Consider the following 19387-nt stretch of genomic DNA (forward strand, 5'->3'; position numbering starts at 1 on the left):
TAACAAAAACTTTATTTTGGTAGGATAATTTCTGTTGTCAAATGGAAAAATGGTGACAGGGAAATTCTGTAAAACTTTTCACAGTGTGTGTGTAAAGAATGGGGACGGAGGGGAGCAAATTCATGAAGTGGCACAGAGGCATTTATAGTAATCATGAGATTTGCTTCCACTTGCTCAGTAGCTGAGGCATCTGCCCACCAAACAGCTTCCAGTTACTGCTGCTCACAGGAGCAGCAGCGCAGGAGCTCACCTAAGAGATCCTGAGTGTTGCAGCCAGACTTCACCACTGGACTTTGGGTCCTCACTTGGAACTGGCCAAGATGGAGGGATGGCAGCTCTTGAGTGCCCTGTCACAGATCAGAAAGACGATCCGAAAAGCTCTGGTTGTGCTTTCAGATTAGCTGGGCATTTGCAGTAAGGGAGGAATTTCAGTTTGATTTGTATAGAAAACTAGAAATTCCAGCATGTTGCAATCAAATAAAAATGTCTTACTCAAAAGGAATGATTGCAAAAACATCCCCCAATTCTGGGTTCACCTTTTACAGATACTCTGATTTCTGGGATGGCAGAGTCCAGGGATACAAGTCCCTGTATCCCTTAGCCCAGACTAGTGTTCCTCAAATATACTTGTCTGGTATCACATAAGTAAAAAAGGAGAAAAATTACACATACATTCAGAAATACACATGTAAGTGTATATGCATAAATCATCTGGAAGGATACCCAAGGAACAAACTAATAGTGGTACTCACGGGGTAAGCTGGGCTTGGTGGTGGTCAGGCATGCAAGACTTAACTCCTTTGTAACTTGTGAGCCATGTGAGTGGACTACCTATTTAAAACATTAAGATGGGAATACTCAGCACCGAGCAGCCAGATCAGAGTGTGCTGTGGGCAAAGGTAGATCATGGTGACCCAGGAAAAGGAGAGGAAAGGGAGCCAGGCGAACCCGAGCTCCAGGGAAAGCCCCTGTGGCTCAGAAGTCTCCTGGGTGGAGGTTCCATTTCTACCGTGACAGCAGAGGAGCCCATGTGACCTGGATGATGGTAGGTAGTGTCAGCAATACCATGACTCCAGGCCTGCTGCCCACTAAGGCTCGGGACACTGGCTTGTCCTTGTAAGAGGTGGCAAGAAGGACGTTTTTACAATCCTTGCGTGGTGCATAGGGAACCGAGGCTTTCAGAGGCTCACCTGCAAAAAGGTGCAACGCTAGTGATTGGCAAGGGGGCCATTCGGATCACTCCAAGCACTTGTTCTGCTTTGAGCTTTGGGGATACCACCCATGTGCATTTCATAATTCCCAGAAAGCCTCTCAGGAAACTAACTCCTACAGTTGTTCAAAGTAGCTTACAGCAGGTTCAGGTCATGAAGATACCCTGCTTTGAAGTGACGAGGCCTGAGGCCATTCATCTGATGGACCCAATGGGCTCGGCACCGGGGACAAGGATTTTCATTTGTCTTGTCAAGAACAGGGTATTTGCTATGGTGCTCACACGGCAATAATATTCTCCAGGGATTAGGGGGTTGGGGGGGGTAAACTCACAACTAATGGACGCGGTGAGCATTGTAGAGGGGAAGGGCATGCCTCTAATCCTTGCTTGGGTGAGGCAAAGACATAAAATGTACCCTCATAATATCCTGCAATTAAAAAGAAAAAAAAAGAAGGTATTTGGTAATGGTGGGAGGTCCCCTGGATCCCTCAGGCCAGACTTTCCCAGGGGCAACATGCCCCCACTTGGCCATTCCTGTCTTGTTTTGCTCCCTGCTAGGCAAGCACCGGCTATAAGGATCTCATCTGTCAGGGACAGACTTAACAAAATCACATTTGGTGAAGAAAAGCAGCAGATGTCAACTTCTAGTGTCAGGCTGGTTTTGCTCTTATTTCTAAAGCCAGCTGAATTTAGTTGTCCGCCTAGCAACAACTAGGTAATGATTCAGCCACTCATGGAGTGCAGTAAGGTGCTGCGTTATTCTTCACTAACTCACAGCACACCAGTAACATCCAATCCTTGAGTTGCTTAAGACACATTAAGACAAAGCAACACCAGCCAGTAGTCCAAGAGCAGACCAGAGTCCCCTACATGTTAACAAAAGGTCTCAGTAACTCCTGGACATAGATGTGGAAAGGGTGGCCCCACCGTGGGGTTTGAGTCTGAGCCAAGAGAGTGTAAAGGGATCTTTAACTCATTCTTTAAAAAACAAAAACCTGGATGGATTGTCCTTGAAACAAAAAGCTGTGATTTTGATCAGAGTTAAAGGAAGTTGTAAATTAAAAGGCCTGCCTTTTGCAGGCACAGCAATGCAGATGCACAGGTGAGTCCTGCTGGAAGACCCAGATGTGGGAAACAAACACATTCAGGTTGTGTTGCTAAGAGTTGCAGAAACCACTGAGTGATTTGGGGCCTGCTGCAGAATGACACCAAGCTAAGAAAGGGGTGATGACTGAGAGCAGAAGGAATACTGTCACAGCTCCAGCTTCCCGCCCAATTCTAGCAAAAGGAATGCATTTTAAAAAGCACTCCACATTCACAAGTGCTGAGAAAGTTATGTCAGTGGCTCCTCATCTGCGCAAAGCAGACCCAGGATGGGGCCCAGTGCAGACAGACTGCAGAGTGCGCCTGTGCTTTCCCCTAATGGCCAGAACTATTCGGGCCGTGTGCCTCTGGTCCATTGCTCCACATCAATCACCCCAACCTGCCTGTAGCTCTAACACAGTGAGACGAATTAACTTGCTGCTCTTCCCAAACAAGGACTTGGTGAGCATGTCTCCTGGGTACTGACACACAAGGACAGAAAAAGGTTGCAACTGAAAGGCTAGAATCTTACAAAAGCTGTAGGCAGCAATAATTTGTAGTAGAGATCATAGGAAATTCCTTCTTTGAGGGGGAAAAAAATTCCCTTTCCTACTGGAGACCCATAACAAATAGGTAACATCTGTCTCAAGGCCATTCCATGGAAAATGGTGGATGTTGGCTATTGATGAGGCTGATCCAGAAGCAAGCTGGCTTTGACACTGGTCACTTGAGGACAGGTCACTGTAACAGGGTGTTTTGCAACATTCAACTCTGTCATGCCACAAATAGCGCAAAAAAGAGGGGCAAAGTAGCCGTGTACAAATAGTTCTTTTTAGAACTATTTAGCCAGACAGGCTAAGGCTTTTATATAAAAAATATTCCATACTTCTCTTGCCCTGTTTAGGAAGCAGTCCAGTTGGCATGCCACAAATAGGTCACACATAGGAAATGGCCAATTCTGACCAACTGCATTTGTAACTTTCCAAACTGGATTCTGCCCAGCACTTTTCTAGGCTAATGGGAATTTTCCTCCTCATCTGACCCCAGCCACCTGAGCCAAGGACAGGTTCCCTTTCCTAAGAAAGCAAAAAAAAAAAAAAAAAAAAAAATTCTGGAGACATGCCAGAGTAGCAAAGCTCCCCCCATCCTCTCCACGTCACGCAGACGGTATTTCCAATGAAAACTTCCCCCACTCACACCTGTGGGCTGGAGGAAAGCCATCGGCGCAGAGTTGAGGCAGGCGTTCCTGTGATGGAGGGAGGTGGCGAGCAGGGCTGCGGAAAAGAATTTTCTGTCTGAACCACTGCTGCTTTCCATAGCTAATTTATACAATATTCACAAATCCTAATGGACTCTGAGTCATTTCTAGAAAAGTTGGACAGAAAGAGCCAAAGAGCAGCATGCATTTCTCTGCTATAAAGACACTTTCAATTAGTTATCGCAAGTCCAAATACTGAGGCACACACCAATGGGTGGACAGCCCTGCAGGAGCTTCCTGAAACTATTTACAATTCCAAGTAGATCACCGGCTTCAGAATTATGTAGCGATCTTATTTGGGATAAATTGTTAAAATGTGAACAACAGGTATTTTCTCTTAAGTCGAAACAGAGAGAGGGCAGGCGAGGGAAGAGAACAAAGGGAAGGACGAAGGGAGAGGCAAAGGGGCCAGCACCCCGTCATCTGGCGGGGCTGGGAGCGCGGGCCCTTCTCTCTTCCCAGCTGCCAGAGGGGCTCACGCCGGCACATCCAGAGGCAGCGGGCCCGGACCAGCAGTGATGCCGGAACCACACTCCACATACAGGGATGTGGGCAGCACCCTGGGGTTCCCTGCGTCACGTAGGGACAGTGGGGCTCCTGACGTGCCTCACTGGTGACTGGGGTGGGAGTGGGGGGATGACAGGAGGAAATGGCTTCTGACCAGGCAAGCGCATCTAATGTTTTCAGCTTAGATGATTTGATAGCAGGTGCTGTGATTGTGAGGGGAAGGGTGGCAAGGGGCCCTGCTGCTTGGCTGTACCCAAAGCCCTCGGGTTCCAGGATGGACTTATCAAAGGAACATAACGTGAGCCTTGTTGGCACTGCCTCACCCACCACTGGCAGCTGGCTGTGCTGGTTTCACTTGGATCGGGGGCTGCTGGGGAGGTTTGCTGCTGCAAGGCCTGCGCAGAGCAGCAGCTCATCTTCATCCGTCCACAGGGAGGGGTGGGGCTTTAAAGACCTGCCCTCCGCTCCCTTCTCTGCCTCTCCTGTTTCTCTTCCCTCCTGCTTGACATGGAGACGGGGGTCTGTGAGACAGTGTAATGGAGTTAGTGAGGGAACCCCAGGAAGTTTGAGACAAACCCACAGCCTCATCCTCTCTTCTCTAGGCAGTGGGTAGGGTCAGCGTGCTTTGGTTGTCACAACACCCAGACGCTCAGGTTCCCAGCTTGGCTGGCCCAAGAGTTCTTCATGAGGCAAAGGAAGTGGCAGCTGGGACCCCAGGTAGAGGGCTGCCAACACAGAGACTGCTCGCATTCCTCCTGGCTCCACGCAGACGCTGTATCCAGCAACAGTCCGATCCCTGTGGTGAACTATACAATGTTCTCTGCCCCAGGGAGGGGCCCCTGCGGCGGTCCACGGTCCTGCTTACTGTGCAGCTGGGCCAGCTGCAGAACTGGCATGTTGCACAGGGGACACACTTTCCGAACTTCCAGCCACTTAATAAGGCACCTGCAGAACAAGACGCCATGTCAGTCCCATGCTCATAGCACCCACCGCTGCTGTGCACAGTGAACACACCTGTCGCCCAGAGCCAAAGTGGTAGCAGTCTGGTGTACGGTCCAGGGAGCTCCACCGCTGGGCGGTGAATGCACGTCACCCTCTGGAGGACCAGAGCCTCCAGTCTTCTACAAGGTGATGCTAAGAAGCCCCAGTCAGCATGTCACAGCCTCAGTCAACCATGACTGCTTAAAGAAGAACAAAGTATGCTGAGGAGGGTGGTGCGAAGTAGGAAAAATAAAATAAAATTTCCTGATAGAAATATAAAACATGAAATTGCAAGAGAAGGGGAAATATTAATAGATCTGTAGAAAGGGGGAGGAGATGGCCCCATACTACCATTTATATCTGGATTTTATTTACCTTGATTTAAAATAACTATGGTTTTGAAATTAAAATAAATTTTTAGGAGTTGGAAGCATTCACTGGAAAGTTCCAGCTAAATAGCTGTGTATCACCTGGGCTTTAAAGAGGTCTGGGCTCATCTAGCTCTCTGCCCGAAGTCCTGCCGTGGTGGTCCCACCACAATCCCGCCCAAGGTCACACATGCACACACGCACACACACACCCCGCGCGTAGAATGCTGTCAGCTTTCTACATTACAGGCCAATCATGGAGCCATCAAGCTTGTCTGGCATTGCCCCAAAACCCACAAGTAAGTTGGTCTATGTGCCTCAAGCTCAGGTCCCATTAAATAATTCCACACCGATACTCACTTTCTGTGGAAGGCATGCTTACACGGACAGATCCCCAACTCATCTCGAGGCTTGAAGTCTTCTAGACACACTGCACAGAGCTGAAAGACAAATTCACAAGTGAGGCCAAATGTCAGCTAAGTATTCTCCCAGGCCACCAAGCAGAGTGCAGGCTCCCACGGCCCAGCCATTTGAAGGGACTTCTTTTTTTTTTTTTTTTTTGAGACAGAGTCTTGCTCTCTTGCCTGGGCTAGAGTGCTGTGGCATTAGCCTAGCTCACAGCAACCTCAAACTCCTGGGCTCAAGCAATCCTTCTGCCTCAGCCTCCTGAGTAGCTGGGACTACAGGCATGTGGCACCATGCCTGGCTAATTTTTTCTATATATTTTTAGTTGTCCAGCTAATTTCTTTCTATTTTTAGTAGAGACAGGGTCTCGCTCTTGCTCAGGCTGGTCTTGAACTCCTGAGCTCAAACGATCCGCCCGCCTCGGCCTCCCCAGAGTGCTAGGATTACAGGTGTGAGCCACCGCGCCCGGCCTCAAGGGACTTCTAATGTCCCACAACTCATTAAGTGAAAGAACAGGCTCAAATGGATGAGGTCTTCTTGGGAAGAGTCCCATACCTTCCTGTCACACGTCTTAAAGGTGGGTGGGCAGACGGGAGGAGACAGAAAGCAAGAGGCAGCTTCCTGTCCTTCAGTGCATCAGACTAGTGTGATTTCACGGTACCCTCACATACACAGGTGTAGTCTGCTGTCATCTGTCATTTTCTGGGGGGCGCTGAGGCACTGACTTTCCCCGGGGTGCTCTGCCTGCTCAGCAGTGCAGCCCTGGCCATCTTCTCTCCAGTTTTCGTGGCACAACCTGCAGTAAACATGCTATTTATGGTTCTTGGGCCCTCCCACTTTGGCACTGTCCTGTCAGTGTCCATCCTTGTCATATAAAAAGTTAATAAAGACCCACTAAGTTAAAACTTATGCAAATGTGCAGATGGAGCCTAGATTGCTCTGACAGATGACTAGTCTCCACTGCTTGGACACAGGCCTTCTCCTTCATACCAGAGACGCTGGGATCCAGCACTACTTGGGCCGTGGACACTATGCATTGTCGCATTTACCCATTTTACAGATGAGGAAAAAGAAGCTCAGAGCAATAATCACATTGCTGGAAGCCATTCAGGTGGAGAGTGGCCAGGCCTGGCTGGGGACCCAGGTCTGCTGCACTGATGTGCTCTTGTACCATTTCCGTTTCCTGCCGAGGGGCTGAACTCCTCCCTGCTGGCTTCTCTGTCCATTCTCAGGGATCCTGGTTCAGGCCATCACCATTTCTTGCCCATGGCTTCGCTGTCACCAGTTTCTTAACCTATGACATGCACTCCAGTCTTCTTAAGTTATGTGACATCTAGGCAGGACACGCAGCTCTTGGTGCCCCATAGCCAGTGCCGAGATGTTGGTCTGTCAACATCCTTGTTGAGGGAGCTCTCGGGCCTTGTGCGTACAGCAGACAGCATCTCCACAGGAGGAGGAGGAGGAGGAGGAGGACGGATAACTGTGTCTTGTTGGACTCAGCATCCTGCCAAGACAGCAGGGGAGCAGGACAGTGGGTGGCCTCGGCTTGGACAACCACTGGTTGTGTGGCCTCTGCCCTCACGACACTCCACAGAGAATTGTTCCTTCATCTGCACAGTGAAGACATGACCTGCCCTGGCCCTCACAGGACTGTCGTCAGCTCAGGCTGGGGGACAGGCTGAGGATGCAGTAAGGCAGTCTACCAGTATCAGTTGTTTTTATTAATATTTACATTTGTGGACATAGGCTCAGGGTTCTGCGAAGCTATTTATGTTCTGATGGGTGAAGGCCTTCTCTGGTGGGGTGGCAGGGCAGAGGCTGCCTTATCTGCCCAGGTGACACGCCGATATACTCCGGTTAGAAGAGACTGAGGCTGAGACCCATGCAGTCTGGTGTTCCTGATGGTGTGGCCAATCAACCCAGCCACCCAAGAGCGGTCGCACCATCCATTTTCAGGCACACTGCAGCTACAAGACTGTTCTTCCTGACTCTCTGGATGGCACCCTAGCCCTAACCTAGGTGGCCCTTCCCCTTGTTACCCTTTCCCCCTCTCTGAGGCCTCCATTACAAAAGCTCAAGGGAGGAACCTCTGCAGGTGCGGGGAAGAGGAATGGAGGAGGAGGAGAAGACCTAGGCATCTGCAAGGAAATAACTATGGTCAGGGTCATGTTTTCTTTACAGACAAGGAGCGCAAGGCCCAAACCAACAGGGTCTCAAGCCTGCTCTTGGTGACATCAGAATTAGACCACACCCCAATTTCTAGATGGACCCTCACATGCCAACAGACGCCTCGCCTTCTTTTATGAGATTGACCAGTGCCTCCCTTGATCACATTCTAGAAAAGTAACAGTATTGAATGGAACCGAAAGGTTATAAGAAAATTTTAAAATATGTCTAATGGGTATGGAAGATAAGCTTTAAAAGTACTCTATTTTATGTTTAAATACTGTTTTACTATCTCAGATATCTCCTGGGGTACTAGTAGAGTAGTGCATACAGTGTAGCAGGGGTGGGCATTAGTCTCGGAATGGCTGATCTGTGTCATCCACGAGACATGAGGGATGACGTGTAACGACGCTGGCCACCTCCCCCAGCACAAGGATGAGGACAAAACTTCTATGCAGGAAGCAAAGTGAGACAGAGGATACACTGTGACTTCTTGATTCCAACCTTGTCTGAAGCCAGTCCTTCCTTTGACTTCTCAGTTCAGTGAGTCAGTAAGTTCTCTTTACTTCTCAAGTCACTCTGATTTGGCTTTGTCACTTGCTAATGGAAGATCTTTGATCAATACGGTAACATTTATCTCAAAGGTACCCATTTGGTAGTCCTAATCACCCAGTATAAGTCCAAGAAAAAAAGGCTTTGAAATAGTCCCAAATGGATGCTTCATTCTAGGCATTAAAATTCTGTGTGGCAGCAAAACCCAACCAACCGACCACACACATGACTGTTCATAACAATATACTGTTCAGAATATAAAACTGGTTCTGATTCTGGGTAAGATGAGTAAACACATGCAACTCTTTCTTTCCTACTGCATGTAAATATAGAACCTAGACAGAATATAGGACATGGCTATTTGAAGACTCTGAGGAGTATTAGCAAGAGGTAGATTGGGAAAGAACATCAGAGTTCAAAATATTTCTACTCTGGTGGTGAGTTTTTCATTCTTTTACCCCTCTCTGGTATCCCCTGGCCAGAATCAATGCAGATGATAAACCAGAAGTGAGCACTGTGGTGCAGAGAAGGATCCAGGAGAAGTCCTCTAGCCGTGGCTCAAGGAGCCAGAAAGGGAACTTGGTAAAGCTCAGAGAGAGTGGGGTAAATCCTCCAGTTGTTTCTCTTATTTCCTCCATTCTCTTGCACGCTACCCTCCAGACACTCCCGTGGTGGCAGCAGCAGTACTGGTACCAGCTGGCCATGGGAGCATGTAGAAGACAAAAAAATTCTGAAAAAGGAGAACCTTCCTCTTTGATTGCTGGAACTGTGGCTCCAAGAAGGTGGGGACAAACCCCATTGCTCCTTTTTCTCACTGTACGCCCTTCCCCTGGGCCTCAGACTCGGTGCACTTGCAGAAGCAGGTGGTACTGGATGGAGAACTCAAAGGGGCATTGCAGGGAATTAGAAAGCACAGGGGGGACAGGAAAGAGGGAAGAACTTGGGAAAGCAACCCCGTGGAGCTGTTTATGAACAACTGGGGTCACCCCTGGCCTGCATATGCATGCATCTGATTCTAATTAGCAAACACAAGACTTTGAGAACTCAGCTAACTGGGTCCCAGTCTGACTGCTGGGTGGTACACACATGAGACGGATCTGGACAGCACTGTAAAGGCTTTGAAGGCTGAACTGACATTGGAACCAAAGCCCACAGAAGGCAGGTTGGAACCTGTGACCTAACCAGGTCAGTTGCCTCCCACAACAAAAATATCAACATCCTTCAGAGGATTTAAACAAGATACAGAGTCTCATAACATGTTAAAAATATTCAGGATTCAGGCTGGGCGCGGTGGCTCACGCCTGTAATCCTAGCACTCTGGGAGGCCGAGGCGGGTGGATAGCTCGAGGTCAGGAGTTCGAGACCAGCCTGAGCGAGAGCGAGACCCCGTCTCTACTAAAAATAGAAAGAAATTATCTGGCCAACTAAAAATATATATAGAAAAAATTAGCGGGCATGGTGGCGCATGCCTGTAGTCCCAGCTACTCGGGAGGCTGAGGCAGTAGGATCGCTTAAGTCCAGGAGTTTGAGGTTGCTGTGAGCTAGGCTGACGCCACGGCACTCACTCTAGCCGGGCAACAGAGTGAGATTCTGTCTCAAAAAAAAAAAAAAATTCAGGATTCAATCCAAAATTACTTGACATATGAAGAACCAAGAAAATCACAACTCAACATTGGAAGAGACAATCAATACACATCAGTGACAAGATAGAGATGGTGGAATTATACAACAGAAAGATCTCCTTTAAGGTCTTTATAACAATGCTCAAATAAGCAATCATGAATGCTCTTGAAACAAATGTTAAAACAAACATTATTAGCAAAGAGAGGATATAAGGAAGAACTGGATGAAAATTTTAGAACTAAAAACTAGAGTATTTACAATGAAAACCTTAATGGATGTGCTCAACAGCAGAATGGAGGGGACAGAGGAAAGAATCAGTGAACTAGAAGACAGAACAATAGAAACTACTCAATCTGAAGAGCATGGAAAAAATACTGAGGAAAAAAAAAAAAGAATCAAGAACCTGTGGGACAACAACAAAAGGTTTAACATTTGTGTCACTGGAGTTCCAGGAGAGAGAAACAGTGAAATGCAGAAAAGAAATTTGAAGAAATAATGGCTGAAGAGTTCCCAAGTTTGGCAGAAGACAAACCTATATATTCATGAAGCTGAGCAAACCACAAAAAGGATAAATCCAAGGAAATTCATGCCCAGACATATCACAGCAAAACTGCTGAAAACTAAAGAAAAAGAAAAAATCTTAAAAGCAGCAAGAGAAAAATGACTCATTACTGATAAGGGATCAATGATTCAAATGACTGTGGATTTTTCATCTGTGCATCATCCAGAAGGAAGTGGCACATTTTTAAAGTGCTAAAAGAAAAGAACTGTCAGCCCAGAGTTCTATATAGAACAGAAATATCCTTCAGAAATGAAGGTTTAATAAAGACATTCTCAGATGAAGGTAAACTAATAGAATCCCCAGCCAGCAGATCTGCTCTAAAAGAATCGCTACAGGAAGTTCATCAAATAAAAGGGAAATGGCATAAGAAGGAAACTTGGATTACTGGGAATGAAAAGCAACAGAAATAGTAAATATCTAGATTAACATAAGAGTATTCTTCCCCTCTTGAGCTTTTAAAAATATGTCTGATGGTTCAAAGTAAAACATATAACATTGTCTGATGGAATTTTCAATGTATATAAATATGACAGCTATTACATAAAGAAGGGAGGGAAAAGGGATCTATATGGTGGTAAGATTTCTACATTCCAATTCAAAAATTGATTCTAAATATTTATTTATGTATTTATTTTTTGTAGAGACTGGGTCTTGCCATGCAGCCCAGGCTGGTCTTGAACTCCTGGCCTCAAGTGATCCTCCTGCCTTAGCCTCCCAAAGTGCTGAGATTACAGGTGTGTGCCACCACACCCAATGCTGAATATTTATTTTGTAATTCCTAGAGCAACCACTAAAAAATTATACAAAGAAATATAGTAAAAATCACAATGGATAAATTAAAATGGAATATTAAAAAATGTTCAAATATCCCAAAAGAAGGCAAGAAAAGGGAAACAGAGAATGAAAGAGAGAGAGAGAAGCAGAAGACATAATAAAACGGTAGACCTAATTCCAAACATACACAGATGCTCTAACCACACCAATTAAAAGACATATTATATTGGCAGAGTGGAGGAAAAAACATGACCTAACCATATGCTGTCTATAAGAAAAATCACTTTGAATATAATTATTAACATATAGGTAGATTGAAAATGAAAGGATGGAAAAACATATAACATGCAAACATTAATCAAAAGGAAGCCAAAGTGCCTTTATTAATATCAGACAAAGATTTCAAAGGAAAGGAAATTATCAGGGATGAATAGGAATCTTGATAAAAGGGTCAATTCACCAAGAAGATATAAAAATCCTAAATGTGGGCCGGGCACCGTGGCTCACGCCTGTAATCCTAGCGCTCTGGGAGGCCGAGGCGGGCGGATCGTTTGAGCTCAGGAGTTCGAAACCAGCCTGAGCAAGAGCGAGACCCCATCTTTACTAAAAAATAAAAAGAAATTAGCTGGACAACTAAAAATATATAGAAAAAATTAGCCGGGCATGGTGGTGCATGCCTGTAGTCCCAGCTACTTGGGAGGCTGAGGCAGAGGATTGCTTGAGCCCAGGAGTTTCAGGTTGCTGTGAGCCAGGCTGATGCCACAGCACTCTAACCAGGGTGACAGAGTGGGACTCTGCCTCAAAAAAAAACCCAAAAATCCTAAATGTGTATATACCTAGTAACAGAGCCTCAAATTAATAAACAAATGGAAAGAAATAATGTGTTCATAGACTGGAAGACTTAGCATGGTATTATTGGGCAAATCTGTCCAAATGTATTTATAGATTTAAGGCAATACAAATCGAACTCCCAGCAGACATCTTTTTGTAAATATAGACAAGCTGATGCTACAATTTACATGGAAGGGCAAAGGAACTAGACTAGCTAAAACAATTTTGGAAAAGAATAAAGTTGGAGGAACCGCACTACCTGATTTTAAGACTTACGATAATATAAAGTTACAGTAATCAAGACAGTGTGGTACTGATGAAGAAATAGGCAACATAAATCAAGGGAGCAGAATAGAGAATCCAGAAATAGAGTCACCAAAATATGGCCATTTGATTTTTGACAAAGGTACAAAAGAAATTCAGTGGAGGAAGCAACTCACCTAACCAGAGCTGGGAACACTGGTGAACAAATCAAAGCTGAGATACAAATGGCCAGATTGAGAGAAAACTGGAATTGGTGGGTGCAGCTGGGATACTAACTCTGATACATAAAGATGCAACACAATGCACTTATTCAGGATAAAGTTTCTAAATTAATGGGTCAAACCAAAAAGGATGACTTCTGTTCCCAATGATCCCAAAGAATTTAATCTTTTTACTGATGGTCATCAAAAAGACTCCAAAGAGAAAACAGATCATCTTCTATTATTTCATGTTAATTTTGGCAGTGGGTCAAAATTAACTTTTGGAAAAAGTTAAAAATCAAATAGTAACTGATGCTTGAGTTTAATCAAAGGTCAGGTCTAAAGTGCTGTTAAGCAGTAACATATCAACTCTTTGATGAAAAATATGCAGAAAGGAGCAATAGATGATTTTGAAGTGTTTAACAATAATATAATTATTATTATTCAAGTAACTTCACAAATTAACTTTGTTTGAAGAGACTGGCAAGGTAACTTCACCACAGTTAGGCTCTGTAAAACACAGATACTACAGTGTACAGCCTTCCAAGTCTTTGCTTTAAACACCAACTCAAAAACTCAGAAAGGCAGGAAGAGAAAGGGCAATACAAACAAAAATTGAGAACATCTGTAGTCAGAGGCAACACAAGGAACAGAATTAAAAAGAATTCTTACATGCAGCTGAAGGTGAAATTAAATAAATAAAAAAGAATTCTTACAGACTGTATCTTAACATATATTGCAGGATACACATACTCAAGTTTGTACTTAAGTTACAAAGCATAACAACATAGTGAGCACCTGTGAACCAACCATGCAACCTAATAGCTAAACAATCCCAAGGATTCATATCTCCGCCTATCCTTATTCCATTCCTCCATCTCACCCTTCCAAACTCCCATCCGCATGAAATAACCACTGCCTTTTTTGTGCTATTGGTAAGAATGGAATATTGGAAACATTTCCAAGGGTGAAACTGGTGAAAACTCATCTTGAGTAGAAAAACTAATTTATGTCTATTTCTTACTCATATAGCATGGATGGTAAGCAGCATCCCTACTGCTATGAAACCTTAGATTGGCATCATCCCTACTAAAAGTATGAATTATAGTACTTTTTTTTTTTTTTTTTTTAAGAGATGGAGTCTTGATCTGTCACCCAGGCTGGAGTACAGTGGCATAATCATAGCTCACTGCAGCATTGAACTCCTGGGCTCAAGTGATCCACCCACACCTGGCTAATTTTTATTTTAATTTAATTAATTATTTTGGAGACAGGGTCTCATTCTGTTGCCTGGGCTAGAGTATAGTGGTGTCATCATAGCTCGCTGCAACCTCAAAGTCCTGGGCTCAAGTGATCCTCCTGCCTCAGCCTTCCGAGTAGCTGGGACTACAAACACGTGCCATCATGCCCAGCTAATTTTCCTTATTTTTTGTAGAGACAGGATCTTGCTATGTTACTCAGGCTGGTCTCAAACTGTTGGCCTCCAGTGATCCTCCCATGTGGCCTCCCAAAGTGCTGGGACTGCTGGTGTGAGCCACCATGCCTGGCCTCAGCTAATTTAAAAAAACAATTTTTTTAGAGATGAGGTCTCACTGTATTGCCCAGGCTGGTCTTGAACTCTTAGCCTCAAGTGATCCTCCTGCCTGAGGCTCCTAAATTGCTGGGATTATGGGTGCAAGCCACTGTGCCTAACTTATATTACTCTTGTAAAGCATTCATAAAATTAAATTTTATGTGCTCTCACCCTCAAATATTCTACTAACCTGATCAAAATGAACCTAATTTTTTTCAACTTCTGCAAATAAAGGTGTTTGAGCATACCACAGCATACTATTTCTACTAGAAATAGCTCAAGAAAAGATTAAATTACTTATAAGTAACTTACCTCATGTAAATTCAGTTCTTTTACTTTGTCTTTTAATATAACCTGTAAGACAAAAAAGTATGTTCTTACGCCCATTTAAATCTGTAATTAAAAAAATTTCTCATTATACCCACAAATATTTTTCTTTTGTGTATATATTAATAGGTTATTTCCTCCCTATTCAACACTGGAGAGAATCTCTTTTACAGTTTGAGACAGGTCATTTTAGCAACCTTCCTTTAACTTGAGTAATGATGCAATATTCTCCTGAAAAGCAATTTTAAAATTTCTTTGAGAGTAAATTAAGTTTTGGGAAAAGACATTAACACGTGCCCTTCTGGACTAAGTGCTAATATGGAGGGAAAAATAAATGAAATTGATTGCCTTGTGATTCAGTAAAACATAGTATCAGCTAACGGGACTGACTGCTTACTAATTTAAAAAAGACTAAAAAGTCAATCTAAATTTCGGAAGTTCTGCTTATTATTATACATCAACGTCCTCAGTAAACTTTAGCTCTACCCAGAGTTATGTTAATGGGCTAAACATTCATAAAGGTTTTGTCCCTATTCTGACTCTGTGGTGACTACACAGCAGTTAAAATTAATGCCAAGTGCTAAGAAGGCAGATTACTATTTAAGACATTTTCTGAAAGAATAAACATAGCAGTTATATTTAAAATTAGGGGAAAATCTCTAAATTTTGGGTGTCTTACATTCTTGAACTAGGAATGGTTTTGAGGGCAAATCACATTTTCAGAAATCACAACTAGAAGCTACCATCCAGCTACACAGGGATGTTCTACTAAATTTCCTATTCAGTATACTTTAAAGATCAAATTTACTGTCTCTCTTGTGACTTGACTAGTTCTAGCAGCCAATTTCAACTATTAAATTACTGCCAAGGCCAATTTTACCTTCTAGTTAGTCTACATACAAACATCCTGTAGGTTGTTCAAGATTATGACAGAACTGAGACAGAAAGATTCATTCATTGAGAAAACTAAAACATTCAACTCTGACTATGAATCCTACATGAGATGTATGGGGAAGAGTGTGGGGTTACATCAGTTCAGTGTGTACATCTAGGGAACGGGCCGATGAGCTCAGATTTCAAAGACACATGGACAAAAGATGGACAGAAAGATATGCAATCCTAAAATGGTGACATGGTGCTGTAATGTCAGTGTCAGCAAGGTTAAAGAACCAAATAGGCTGACGCTGGTCTCCCCAAAAAGCTAAAGGTAACAAATTCCATGCTTAGGGTCAAAAGAAGATCAAGGAAAATCTAGGCCCACGGTTTGATGTCATTTGTAAAATATTAACACATGGAAGAAAAACTACTTTTATTTGGCCTTCAAGAAAAGCTCAGTTTATTAACTAAAAGAACAAATCAGTGTGTTAATAGCTAAGATTCAAGTTTGTAGACTTGAAGTGGGTAACATGAGCCAACATTTAAAGTACAAAAGGAAGCAGATAAGATCACTGTAACATAGCTGGTCATCTCTGAGGAACTGCTGTCTTCTAATGGAGGAGGAGGGAAAAAATTCACTTAAGGTATCTCTGATCTCCATTATGTTAACAGTAACTATTAAGGATTATAAGCTATATTATTTCTCTTTAGCAAAATGTTGGCTCAAGTTTCCTGTTTCCTGTTAAATTACATTATTGTATCATTTGAACTTTCTACAGCTTCAAATAATACTTACGAAAGAAGGGAAGATTACTTAAGAATATGAAGTTGATCTATTTTGTACTGCAAATTGGCAGATGAAATGCTAAAATGAACACAAGTAAATACAGACCAGGTTTAAAGTATGAGTGGAAATCTAAGTTCTCAGTTTTTGGGAAAAAAACAAAGTCTATTTGAATTAAATTCCTCACCTGTTTGTAGGCATAAAATTCTTTGTGTGCTTGATGTCTTAGCCTAAAAGACAGAAATGAGCAAGGCAATGTTGAGATTTCTGATATAATAACCTGAAAATGAAGAACAAGCTGCTGATTTTTGGTATTAATTTATAGGATTTAAATAATATAAATGAGAATCTTTATCCTAGAATACATCCAAATGACATATCTCTTACCATGTTATGACAGTACTCAGTGAACCATGAAATGTTACCCAAATATAAGTTCTAGTGAAATCTCATTAAAGTAAAATCTCAATACAACAAATATTCTAAGGGAGATGACTCGATTCTTTTTCTACTGATGATAGTACACTTGTTTTAATAGTATTTACATTCTTCTTAGTTTAAAAAAGTACAACATATATCCAATGAAGTATAAAAACTGTATATATGGCTCAAAATTTTAAAAAATGTATATACCAGTGTAATTATTACCCATATCAAGACATAGTTCCAATACCCCTGAAGCCTCTAAAATGACCCCTCCCAATCAATATCCTTTCCCTCCAGGTACCATTACCCTGATTTCTATTAACTATACGTTAACTATGCCTGTTTTTGAAATTCACATAAATGGATCTTTTGTGTTTGGCTTCTTTCAGTCTACAGTGCCTGTGGGGTTCATCCATGTTGTGGTGGTAACTGTCTTTTTCACTGACATATAGTATTCCATTGAATGAATATAATACAATTTATTTATCCATTGTCCCATTGAGAAATATTTAGATTACTTCCTGTTTTGAGCTATTATGAATAAGGCTACTATACAAATTCTTCTACATGTCTTTCGGTGGACATGCAGACTCTTTTCTGTTGAGTATACACCTAGTAGTAGAACTGCTGGTCCAAAGCACTTGTACCGATTTGTATTCCTATGAGTAGTTCGTGAGAGTTCTAGCTGTTCACATCTTTGTCACTCCTTGGTAGGTTCAATTAAAAATTTTTTTAAATTTAGATGAAGTCTAATTTATTAACGTTTTTCCAATGAAGTTAGTTCATTTTGTCTCCAGTTAAAGAAATCTTTGCCTACCCCAAGATGATGAAGATATTCTTCTGTGTTGTGAAAACAATTTGTTATTTCACTTACCACATATAGGTTATGATCTATTTGAAAGTGGTCTTTATATATGCTGTGAGGTAGGGGGTCAAGATTCTGTTTATCCCCGTACAGATTTTCTTTTCTTTTCTTTTTTTTTTTGAGACAGAGTCTTGCTCTGTTGCCCGGGCTAGAGTGAGTGCCGTGGCATCAGCCTAGCTCACAGCAACCTCAAACTCCTGGGCTTGAGCAATCCTACTGCCTCAGCCTCCCGAGTAGCTGGGACTACAGGCATGAACCACCATGCCCGGCTAATTTTTTTTGTATATATATTTTTAGTTGTCCAGATAATTTTTATTTCTATTTTTAGTAGAGACGGGGTCTCGCTCAGGCTGGTCTCGAACTCCTGACCTCGAGTGATCCACCCGCCTCGGCCTCCCAGAGTGCTAGGATTACAGGCGTGAGCCACCGTGCCCGGCCACCCGTACAGATTTTCATTGGCCTCACCACCATTGATTGAAAAGACCCTCCTTTTGCACTGCATTGCAGTGGCGAATCTGTTGTATATCAGGTGTATCTAATATGTGGGTCTTCGTGGAGTTGCTATTCTGTCCTATTGGTCTATTTGCCTATCCTTGTATACTGACTGGGTTGAATAGTGTCTCCCTGCAAATTCATGTCCAACTGGAACCTCAGAATGTAACCTTATTTGAAAATATGTCTTTTTCAGATTATTAGTTAAGATGAGGTCATATTAGATTAAGGTGGACCCTAAATCCAATATGACTGGTGTCCTTAAAAGAGCAGAGGATATGCAGAGACACAGACAGAAAAGATGGTCACGTGAAGATAGCAGAGACTGAAGTTGAAGTGATGCAGCTACAAGCCAAGGAATGCCAAGGACTGCTGGTAACCTCTGGAAGCTAGGAAGAGGCAAGACAGGATCCTCCTCTTGAGCCTTCAGAGGAAGCACTGCCCTGCCAGCACTTTGATTTTGAACTTTTAGCCTTCACAACTATGAGATTATATTTCTGTTGTTTTAAGTTGCTCAATTTGTGGCATTTTGTTACAGGAACCCTAGGAAACTAATACATCTTACGTCAATACCATGCTATTTTAAAAACTTTTATTTTGAAATAATTTTAGACTAACAGAAAAATTGCAAAAAATAGTATAGAGTTTACATATACCTTTCTACCAGCTTCCCAACTGTTCACATTTTATATAACCATAGTACACTTATCAAAATCAGGAAATTAACATTGACATATTGATAATAATATTGATATGCCATTAACTAAAACTACAGACCTTATTTGAATTTCACCAGTTTTTTCACTAATGTCCTTTTCCTGTTCTATGATCCAATTCAAGATCCCACCTTGCATCTACTTGTGTTTTCTTAGCCTCCTCTGATCTGTTGACAGTCTTTTAACAGTCTTTTAATTTTAACGTATTAACTATGATCACTTGGTTAAGGTAGTATCTGCTGGGTTTCTCCACTGTAAAGTTATTATTTTTCTCCTTTGTAATCAATACCTTAAGGACAATATTTTTTTCTGAAGCTTTTACCCACTGATTTTAGCACTCACCTTGGTTGCAATGATTAGTGTAGTGTTTGCCTAATGGTGGTTTTGTAGTTCCCTAAGTCCTTGTGTATTTATTAATTGGAATTCTTCCATAAGGAAGAAATATCCTCCCTCATTAGTTATGCAATTATTTATATCAATATAGACTCATGGATATTTGTTTTAGTCTATGGGTTATAGTTCAATATGATCATTATTTATTTGC

General features: G+C 42.7%; 1 protein-coding gene across 2 annotated transcripts in view; it reads right to left on the reverse strand.

Annotated features, from left to right (window-relative positions):
* Positions 1-3648: 3648 nt before the first annotated feature.
* Positions 3649-19387, reverse strand: part of RNF24 (ring finger protein 24) — a 64480-nt gene continuing 48741 nt past the window's right edge. For both annotated transcript variants that reach the window (XM_045529034.1, XM_045529033.1), the window contains 4 exons: positions 16532-16574; positions 14670-14711; positions 5768-5847; positions 3649-5003 (listed from right to left, as the gene is read on the reverse strand). In XM_045529034.1, coding sequence (XP_045384990.1) covers positions 4865-5003; positions 5768-5847; positions 14670-14711; positions 16532-16574 — 304 coding nt within the window. In that variant the 3' untranslated portion in view covers positions 3649-4864. The remainder of the gene's footprint in view (positions 5004-5767; positions 5848-14669; positions 14712-16531; positions 16575-19387) is intronic.

This window comes from Lemur catta, chromosome 17 (assembly GCF_020740605.2).
Source record: "Lemur catta isolate mLemCat1 chromosome 17, mLemCat1.pri, whole genome shotgun sequence".
NCBI lineage: Eukaryota > Metazoa > Chordata > Mammalia > Primates > Lemuridae > Lemur > Lemur catta.